The 10,899-nt window shown below is 44.6% G+C and overlaps 1 protein-coding gene across 1 annotated transcript; it reads left to right on the top strand.

Annotated features, from left to right (window-relative positions):
- The first annotated feature begins 349 nt into the window (after window positions 1-349).
- On the top strand, window positions 350-10,717 carry PROZ (protein Z, vitamin K dependent plasma glycoprotein). Its single transcript, XM_010125149.2, has 8 exons — window positions 350-487; window positions 2,120-2,283; window positions 3,281-3,305; window positions 6,471-6,584; window positions 7,997-8,128; window positions 9,393-9,478; window positions 9,559-9,682; window positions 10,193-10,717. Exons 1-8 carry the CDS (start codon window positions 421-423, stop codon window positions 10,702-10,704), a joined length of 1,224 nt encoding a protein of 407 aa, XP_010123451.2. The 5' UTR covers window positions 350-420; the 3' UTR covers window positions 10,705-10,717.
- The last annotated feature ends 182 nt before the right edge of the window (window positions 10,718-10,899 follow it).

The following is a 10,899-nucleotide window of genomic DNA, read 5'->3' as shown; positions in this document are numbered from 1 at the left end:
TGGGAACAGCGTATGGAAGAGCCGCGTCATAAAATTGAGCCCTGTAGTCATCACCCAGCTTGTGCTTTGATATGGTACAAAGAAATGTTCGTACTGTTCATCTCTTCCCGTTTCACATTCCAGTAAGCGAAGGCTGGGAGGTGGGAGGAGTACCCGAATCTCGGAGCGGGGGTGGCCAACCCGCTCTACCTCCAGCCAGAGCACCGAGAGAAGGGGCACTGTTGCACCACCATGCAGGTTGTTTTTTGAGGTTTGTTTGGGTTTGTTTTTTTTTTTTCATGTGTTGACACTGAGGCCAGGCTTAGAGGTTTTGTTTTCTCCTGAGCAGCTGGACTTTAAACTTCAGCACCTCTGGTGGAGCCATTTACCTCGAGAGCTGCAGGAATGCAGGCAGGCGGCCATTAGGCTCGAAGGGTGGCAATGGCAAGGTGCTCTTGGACAATATTGTTCCTTCTCTCTGCCCTTCTCCTTCAGACAGAGCAGACAGGTATGGCCTTTGTTTTGTTGCAGCTTTAATTCAGATTTGTGCTGTTGCTCCTCTAAACACACCAGTGATTTTGTACCTTGTATCGTGTTTACTTTATAGCACAGGCTGACACCACGGAAAACTGTCAGTTCCTTAGTTTCCTTACGTTTCTCCTGTTTATTTCATATAGCTAAGTGAAAACTGCAGCAGCTTACTAAGACAATGTAATTTTGAATTACCATCATTTACACTAGGGTGATATTTTGTCTTTTCTTACCACTCCTAAAGGGTGCCCCAGATATTTAAAAGGATTTTGTTTCATATTTCTAATTGCTACTGAAACAACAATCAGTCCTGTGAAAGAGGCTGAGATGCATACTTGTTATAGCTTGAAAAAACTTATGTTTCTTTATTAATCCTCCATGGTTTGTCAATATTAAGGAGGAGCTGGCCAAGGAAGAAAAAGGCAGTGATCACTTAAGAAGGTCAAAATGGCCCTGGCAGGAGCAGAAGCGCCGTGCCAGATATGCTAGATGCATCAGAAACACAGCAGAAATGCACACCAGGGTGTCAGATAACTTTTTAAATTGCAAAACACAAACATTTTTTTTTTAATGTCACATGGAAGCCTGTTGCTTGCTGGATATACTTCAAGTTTTCAAATGCATAGCTAGGGATTTCTATGCAGTTTCAGAACACTTTTGTTATTGCCGTCGCTTTTTCCACTTCTAATAGTATTGATTATTCCAGTCTTTGTGCTGAGCCGCCAAACACTGTATAAAATATAAAAAAAAACCCCAAAACAAAACAGTCCCTGCCCCAGTGGGTTTACTTTCCAAGCACAGGAGAACTGAATGGATGCACACCAGCAGACACAGCCACGTACTGCTTAATGTCAACGGCAACAGGCTCCAGCACGGCACCAGCCGTCCAGCTGGCAGGCAAGTTTTTTTGCAGGTATCACTGCAAAGAGGAGTTTCTGATAACTCTTATGTCTTTGATCTCTCCTCCTCTTTACTCAAATTAAAGAGATCATGGTATCTTCCACATAAAAGATTGGATATGATACAGCCCTCATAATTTGAGAATTGCTGAGGGGCAGTTTTCATTTATTTTCCTTAAGAGAGATTTCATTGAGAACTCAGCCCTGTCATGGTTTTTCCTCTCAGAAGAAAAAAAAATAGTCCTATGAACTAAGATCGAAGAGCATCAGCTTGGATCCATCATCACAAATTATTACAAATCATTTTCACTTCTGCTGATGACTCTGAAAGCCACATATCGTCTTACAAAACAGCCTCTGCCCTTATGGTAAGGTTTTCCCCTTTCCCTGGCTGTGCCACTGCAACAACAGCCCTCTGTGTCCAGTGCAGGAAATAAATATGCACCAGGAAGGGCTTAAAATTCCCTCTGCTTTGGAGAAAGTCGGGCATCACCCCATCAAAAAAAAAAAAAAAAGTGTGCAACAACCTCATGTATGAACCCTCAGTCAGGTTTGGGCTAAGTAAGTAGGGGTCTTTTGGCATGTAAGTTTAATGTGTATGAAATTCTGAATCATCCAAAAGGATTTGTCTTTAAAAAAAAAAGAGGTGAAAGTATATAAGGAAATGAACCTAAGTACTGACATTAGCATTTGGTCATACAACATTTCAGTGTTTATATCAGCTGATGATGCAAACAAAGTTATCAGGAGACAGAGGCGTGCCAGTTCCCTACTTTTGGAGGAGGTCCTCCAAGGCAGCTTGGAAAGGGAATGCCTTGAAGAGAGATGTACGCATGAAGAAGCAAGAGAAGTATTTGAAAATGATGAAATGCTTGTAAGTATTTTCTTCACCTGTGTGCGTATTAAAAATTACTGCTTTGTTCCTTTAATATCAAATTCACCCCCGCAGCCTGCTTTGTCGTTTGCATTTCCCTCCATATGAAATCTTTGTGCTTTGCACCTCAGCAGGTAGAAAGCAGGTGTCTTTAGTGGTCAAATTGGAAATGCAGAGGTCGGCTCTGACACTTTTAAAGTCCCCTCCTGAAAATTGTGTGCCTGGCGCCTTGTGTTGTGAAAGTATATGGCTGTTGTCCTCATCCTGACCACACACACAGAAATACAGCTTCAGCATCCCTTGGAGACCAGAGAGGGGCAAGGGGGTGTTGGAATGGAGGGAAGCAATGCACCAGTAAGCAGCGGCACCTATAGAACCAGGCTCACTTAATGGGAATCCGGGCAGAGATTGTGTTTGCAGGGAAAGCAGAGAAGCAGCCATCGGGCTGCCTGCAGGTGGTCCAGGTCCTTTGGGGAAAGTTGATGGAGGGGAGGTACAGAGAGGGGGGAGAAGTGTCCCTGTGGGGAAAGCAGCGGCACATGAAGGTGGTGACTGGTGGTAGTGACCTGCAGCTCTGCTCTCTGCTGTCCCCTCTGCCTCCAGCAGCACCTGGTGGGGGCCAAGTGGGATGGGACGGGATGGAGAGGGTCACTTCCCAGGCCACTGCAGGCTGGAGAGACAATGGCCAGCCAGTTTTTCCAGGAAGCCATATTGCTAAAGGATCCAGCTGTTTCTCTCTTGCCTGCAAAGTGTTCCTTTTCCTTTATAGCTTCCTAAGAAACAATACAACAAGCAGGATGCAAACCCCCTCCCATCTCATGTTGTTCAAATTTTGCTGGCAGGGAAGAATTTGTAGTCATGCAACTGCGTAAATGTTAAACCATAATATATATTCTTTCATATAATGTTTTCATTTTACCAAAATATTTACTGAAGATTATATTATTTGAGAAGTAAAATCTTAATTCCTTTCTTTTTGTTTCTGTTCCTCCCCCAGAAAATGTTTTGGGATGCCTACTATGGTAAGCTGGCCTCTTGATTTCTCTCCTTTATAGAAGTGTTGCACTGTGAACGTTATGATTCAGTCTGATGCTGGTTTTCTGAGAGTTTTTAGCAGCTTATCCTACAAGAAACACCCAGTCGCTATTTGTCATGTCTCTAGTTAAAGCAGGAGGAAAAGTGTCAATGTGAAAGGTTTAAAAAGGTAATAAATAGGAAAAACCAGGTAAGAGTGCAAAGGGAATGGAAGTTGAAGGCGGGGAGATGTTACCGCAGTAAATAGGCTATTTCTTTTCCTGAACTTAAGGTTGTTCTGAAAAAAAAAAAAACCTGGGACCTAAGAAAGTCTGCTTTGCTGATACAATAGAGCAGCACAGCTTTACCAACACAAACCGAGCACTTAAAGCTGAGTGAGGTACGTAGGTGTTAAAGCTACTGGGCTGTCTGCAAACTCTGGATGCTGGCACTGCATCATCCCTCGCAGCCTTTGAGGCGAGACATGGATCTGTGAAAGCTGAGGGGCTGGTGTAACTAAACGCTTCCTGACAAAGGAGCCTGAGGCACCAGCTTATGGTCATGGTGCTTTATTCTTCTTTTCTACATGTCTCATCCTAAGATTTTATCTTATTTTTCTACTTAACTTTTATTAATTTCTTATCTTCATTTTAGACAGTGGATAAGGAAGCGGCAAAGTCAGCAGTTAGTATTAATTTTCTGCAGAAGCTACGAAAACACTGAGTCCAGGGAACCATTAGACAGAAGAAACCCATCAGTGATATAAATGTTACGAAGAATGATGCTAAATATCTGGCCTTTTATTACTTTTGTGAGGGTTGGATTAACTTCTGCTAATTTCAGTCACCAGATGTTTGTACTAAGCATGCCAAGCAGGCTTCCTCTCTAGTCTATGAAGAGAGAAGGGCAGCCAGTGGAGAATGGTCCATCCAAACAAGCTTAGACACAATCAGGACATGTGACTGGCTTTGGCCTCAGGGGTGGCTTCCTTGCAGTAATTAAAAGGCATTGTGTCCTGTCTTCTCCCTACAGAATAGCAATGTACATTTCCCTCTTCACTATTTCTTTTCTAACATTTTGAAGTGTTGCTGTGCATCTCCATGGCTTTTTTCCTCCTTGCTAAACTACCCCATTTTTTCATCTTGCCTTCCAAAGTCTCATTTTTTAGACCTCTGGGAAGCGTGTTGCTTTCCTTCCATAGTCCAGGGTACAGTGGGTAAATCTGCGTTGCGAATAAAAGAGGGCCGGGGAGAAAAGTTGAGCACCCACGTGGCCTAACGACTGGCTCACCCTTTATGCTGCTCCACCTTGGTCTCTTCATGTCAAAGCTGACGCAGTGGCATCTCGCTCTAGTGTGGATGTACACTGTCAGGGCACTTGGCCTGAGGTCACACTTGTCCCTGACCCTCTTTTATTAACCGTACAAGCTTAGCTATTGATAACATCTCTTTAAACATCATTTTCCAGACAGTTTTGTGCATGCCTTATAGTAGTCTGTGCTTTCCTAGCTCACTTAACAATGACATCATCTGAGATATTTCTATTCTATGATGTTCACTGATTCCCCACTAGGTCCCTTATCTTATAATACAATTAGATTTAATTGGTTTGGATTATTTGATCTTAAAAAACACATACTCGTTGTTACTTATCACCTTCTTATTTTGCTGGGTGCTTACAAACAGTTTAATCATTTCAGTAACAGAAATTGTGCTGATTTCTCTGTAATTCCTTGAATCTTCTCCTTCCACCTTTAATAAAGCTAGGCACTAGGTTTAGTTTTTTCCCAGTCTTACAGAACCTCACCTGACCACAGACGTTTTTTGAGACTTCCTTACCCCTATTTGAGCAGGCATTTCAGAGGCTCGAAACCATCTGACTTGCTTAAGGCTGTAGCCTCCCAGGAGACCCTAACGAGTGCCAGGGTACGTTGGTGGCACCTGACTGCGGGTGGGCTGAAGGTAGTAACTCCTTTAAGCCAGTATTTTAATACCACTCAAGCTAATAGATACACATGCCCACAGCCAGAACAGATGGTGGTTAGGTTTTTTTGTTGTATTTGGCTTTTGTTTGTTGGTTGTTTTTTTTTCCCCCAGTACCAGGCAGAGTTTTTACTTTTCCGTCCCCAATATCAGTTATGGCAGCCCGCTGACTGAAGTAAACCTCTCTGATGAAGTTTTAAATTTTAGAAAGGTTGGAGAGGATGTCTCAGGTCAGGCTTTTCTGGCTTGCTCCCAAATCGCTTATGTCTACAGTAAGCAGTTATTTGGAGAACATTTCCAAACTGGTTTGGAGTGTTTCCAGTGGGCAGCTTAAAGGGAAACCGGCAGCTCTGCCTAGTGCTTCACTCGTAGTGAGGCATCTTCTGGTTTCAGTGTCTGGTTCATTAGAAAGTCTAAGCTTGCTAGCCTCTGAGCTGCTGTATAATAATTGTACAGATGTGTAAAAGCCAGATTTCCTCCTATTTTGACCTTGTTTGCTGTATAATTTTGATGACAGCTCTTTTTTTGTCCAATGCATATCAACCTAACATAGAATCATAGAATGGTTTGGGTTGGAAGGGACCTTTAAAGGTCATCTAGTCCAACCCCCCTGCAAGGAGCAGGGACATCCCCCACTAGATCAGGTTGCTCAGAGCCCCATCCAACCTGGCCGTGAATATTTCCAGGGATGGGGCATCCACCATCTCTCTAGGCAACCTGTTCCAGTGTTCCACCACCCTCATTGTAAAAAATTTTTTCCTAATGTCTAATCTGAATCTACCTCCTTCTATTTTAAAAACATTACCCCTTGTCCTATCAGAAAAGGCCCTTCTAAAGATCTAAAACACCAGTCTCATACTATATTCATAAAAAAATGTATTAACTGTAAATCAGTACTTTTCCCTGAAGCAAAGCATCCATCCTCCAGAAAGCGGGCTCTGCCTCTGGGCACTTCCTAGCCTCTCAGCCAGGGGCTGTGGGAGCACCTCTGGAAGCAGAGACTCAGTCTAAAATTACTCCTGAGGAGCTAAAATTGCTCCTGAGGAGCAGTTTGTTGGGACATAGCCCATTTCCTTCCAAACTGCTTTTCTTAACGGTTCTCCAAGCAGCTTGCTTGCTGGGAGAAAGGCTGCGTAATTCAGGTCAGCGGTGGTGGTGGTGACTTGTTCCTCTCCTGCGGCATCTCTGCAGGTGGCAGGAGGTGTTCATCGAGCCCCTGTCAGCACAACGGCGTGTGCGAGGACAGCATTCGTGGCTACACCTGCACCTGTGCCGAGGGCTACGAGGGAGAGAACTGTGCTTTTGGTAAGGCATTGCCCGCCTTCTGAGAAGCCCTCTCTCTTCCTGTCATCAGGAGTCCCCAGGAAACCATATGCAACTCTCTCGTTACAGCCAGTTATCAGTTTTTAGGTTAAAACACACAGTTTTTGGCAGAGCAGGGGTGTCTACCAAAATGTTACCGCATCCCAAGGTTACACCAGCTGCCTCTTCCCCCTGAGCCTCCCTTCTCTGGGGATGCAGCATAAGGGCTGGAGCAAGTCCCTCTCACGGGTGGGCCCCAAAGGCAGCCCTGCCCACTGCCACCTGCATTCCCTGGCTGCTTGTCCTGCTGCAGTGCCTGAAGAACCAAGGCCACAGTGGCCTCCCAGCTACCCCAGTGCCTCCGAGGCCACACACGCCAACAAGACAGTCCCTCAGGACAGAGGGACTCCAGAAAACAAACCATTTTCAGTGGAAGTGTAAAAAGCATAAAGCAAAACAGATGCTTTCTGGCGCACTAAACACCCTGGGCCAGATCCTGCATTTTTCCATCTGGTAAGTTCTACTTTCCAGCACTTACATCAGTATTTCTGCTGGCTTGGAGGTCCCCTGGGGTGGGAGATGCCTCGGTTGCTGCAAGGCAGGGTCATTTTCTGTACAAGGGGTGTGACTGGACAGAGACAGACCAGCTTCTTGGGAAGCACAGAAGATGACACAGCTTGTACCAGTGCTAGGAGCTGGATCGGTTCATCATGAGCCTTAGAGAGCCACCTCATGTGGGTTTTTTGCTGCTTCTTCATCTGTGAGCTAGATGCACCATCAAACGACTGTTCCTCCTGTCATTTTGTGCTGAAGCTTAAGTGTTTGCTCAGCTATGGAAAGTTGACTGAGCAAGTTTCAAAGGTGATTAATACTCCCTTTCTTTTTGCTTATCTTTGGTAGCTGTTAATTCTCATTTTCTTGGCACAAGCATGAGAAATAGGAGCTATACGTTTGTTTTTGCTGAAAATCAGAAAGCTTTAGACTTTTTCTTCCTCAAGCAATACCTGCTTTCTTATGTGCAACAGTCCCCTCCAGTGCAGACGCTTAGTGCTTCATTTAAAAGAGCAAAAGAAAACCCATGGCATCCTTCCATGGGTTCATATGGAAGGCCCAATTTGACACTTGGCTACTAATGCACCCCAAAACTCAGGTGCAGACAGTCTGGTGCAGGGAGGTGCTGGGTAAGCACAGTTTGCAACGAGTCTGTGGAAGCTGCAGAGACTTGGCTGTCTCCCATTTCTGCTTGACAAGGGGAAATACACTGTGGTGGGAAATACTACCAAGCCGGAGTCCCTACCCACCTCCACACAGAGTGAGTAAACATGAGGTGCTCAGTAAAGAGGACTCAAGCTACATAAGAAAACTCCAGCTGAACCGTTTGTTCCCAACGCTTTTCCTCTGCTTGTTCTGTTTAGCTAAAAATGAGTGTCGCCACCAAGCAAAAGAAGGATGCCACCACTTCTGCTACCCGGGAAGTGACTCCTACCGTTGTTCCTGTGCTGATGGCTACAAGCTTGGGAAGGACAAAAAACAGTGCATTGCATTAGGTAGGTGCAAGCATGGAAGTACAGGAGGCACGTGCTCAGTGCTGGAACGGGCAGGCCACCATCCGATATCCTGATGTGATCAACATGCTTGGAGACACAAGTGATGATAATATTACTGACCTTCCAAACTGGGCAGAAAAAGGGGGAATCTAGGGATCATCACCCAAGATGCCAGAGCAGTGGCAAAAGAAACAATATTTAATCTGAACATTTAAACATGGCTCTGCAGAGAGGACTTGCATCATCCTACACTTCACGGGGCCAGGTTTTCCATGCCGGTCCTCGGTAAAGAGCAACTCCACTGAAGACCCGTCTGTTTGGAAGTGAGATTCAATGGATTCAGACCAGGCACCTGATGGTCTGATAAATGAAGGGCAACATTTGTTGCCATGTTAATTAGTCTGAAGCAGTAGGCCTCTTCATTTTTTTCAGTCTCATACTAGGTATCTCATTCAATCTCATCCCCTTACAAACTAGGTCTACTAAAAACACAGTAGTATAGTTAGGCCCTTGTCTCTGTCAGCAATTAGGGCAGCCAAATAGGAGTTGAGCAGTAGAGCCACGCTTCCGGTGATGAAGACTTGATGTCCACGCTCAATGCACATTTCAGGTGGGCTTTACTTCAGACTACCTCTAGTTTGGTCCTGTGCAGTAAGCAGCCATTATCTCCGAGAGTACGTTACGCGTGCTCCTGGAAAGTGTCTTCTGGTTTAGCTTCACCTGAATAGAATCCAGTTTGCGTGACCCAAGAGCATACCACAAGGTGAATAGAAAGTGCGATAAATGCAGGCAACTGAGGTATCCACTTGAAAAGCATCTGAACCAGAACAGAAAGACATGTACATCCCTAGACTAACAGCTAGGAAAATCCAGGATTTACGTTGTCCAGATCAGGCCACGAGTATCAGGTATTTGGTGCAATTCAGATATAGGATACAAAGACGAGGAAGCAAGCTGTGCTGATGGCTGGCTGGAGGGGAAAGTCTCATTTCATTAGTTACAGACATAGTGAAATCTGGTCACCACAAGCCTAACACAATGACCCAAAATGTTCAGTGCCACCGCAAAGCTATCAGACTACAGATGCCAAGTGAATTATTCCAGTTTTCACCAGCCGAGAAATTGTCCTTCTCCTTTTCCTTGGTGCAAAAACAAAACCCCAAAGTCACGGTGGAAGCAGTAGGATATTTGCAAGTAGTAGTTGTCTTGGAATGATACAGCACGAGGTTTTGATTTTTTTTTTTTTTTCCAATTCATTTGCTAGATCAATGTGCATGTGGCAGACTTCAAGACAGTGATAATCTGATAAGTGAAACCAGAAAGAAACGTGATGAGGGATTTCCTTGGCAGGTACTCCTAGCAATTCATGAAACCCATCACGCAGCCTCACATCCACAGTGCTATCTATCGTCTATTTCGCATTCTCTTAGGTCCTGCTGCTCAACTCAGAAGGGAAGGGGTTCTGCGGAGGGGTGCTGCTAAAAAGTAATTTTGTATTGACTACAGCAGAGTGCGCACTGCTGCACAGCCATTTGGAAATCAGGATTGGTGCTGGTAGGTGATCAAACATTTTCTCTTGTTTTAGCACACTTTAGTATTGACAATTTTTAAAAAAGCTTACTAAATTTCTCTTGCATAAAAATATTGTCAAAGGAAACAAATCTGCTGTCATCATTCAAGCATCTTGAACTAGAACTACAGCTGCCCCATACCCTGTTACTAGCCAAGCAGAGAGACAACTGCCTCTCAAATGCACGTCAGAGCTCAGCACCTAGGGATAAACTAAACCACGTGGATTCAGAGATGGCTTTTGTTATGCACCAAAATTATCTTCTCATTAGGTATTTGTCCTTCTCTCTGAAATTACGCATGCCTCTACACAGCATTAAAAAGCTGTCACGATACTATTCCCTGTTTACCTTTACTGCCGCAGTTTCAAGGAGTGCCTTTAGTTTCTCCACTGCATGTATGTCTCGGCATGACTAGGCAGCTGTCAGTTTGCATCCAGTTTTCAGGTATTCGACAAATCATTCCTAAGAGCAATGAAATGTCATTGCTTCACAGGGCCTAACGGAACAAGCAGCACTGAGAAGATAATGCGAGTTAGTGAGAAACACATACACATCCGGTATGAAGAAGACACTGGTGAGAACAACATCGCATTACTACAACTCCAAGAGCATATTGAATGCAACAACCACCAGCTTCCTGTATGCATCCCTGAAAGAGACTTTGCAGAACACATTTTGATTCCAAAACTGGCTGGTACAGTCAGTGGCTGGAGAATGGAAGGTGATGACCTTCAAGGTGAGGAGTTGCAAGTTTCATACCTTCCTGCTGAGGACTGCAAACAAATACTCAACGTAAGCCTCACAAACAGGCAGTTCTGTGGACACCTCCAGGAGGCTGTAGACAAACGACTGGCTGGAGGAAGCTTTTTGGCTACCGAGTATAAGGGCACTTGGTTTCTGACTGGTATCCTGGGATCTTGGCCGCTAGAAGACACTGACTGGGAAACATTTCTATTCACTAACGCCGCGAGGTATATGATATGGCTTAAACAAAAAATTAAATAAGACACAAACACAACCAACCCTCCAGTACCGAACCCCTCCCAATTACTGCAAGGAAACATGTGGATGCAGCCAGTACACCCATTTGACTCTCTGTCACAATCTGCAGCAACGGAAGTTGCAACGATGATATGTATTATAACTCCAATTCATATAGAAAAGCCCCTTTGTGTTTCCTCCTTCTGTTGACACACAGTA

Source organism: Chlamydotis macqueenii, chromosome 1, assembly GCF_036417535.1.
Source record: "Chlamydotis macqueenii isolate bChlMac1 chromosome 1, bChlMac1.mat, whole genome shotgun sequence".
NCBI lineage: Eukaryota > Metazoa > Chordata > Aves > Otidiformes > Otididae > Chlamydotis > Chlamydotis macqueenii.
Note: the sequence above shows the minus strand (reverse complement) of the source record. Positions and strands in the feature narration are given on the sequence as shown.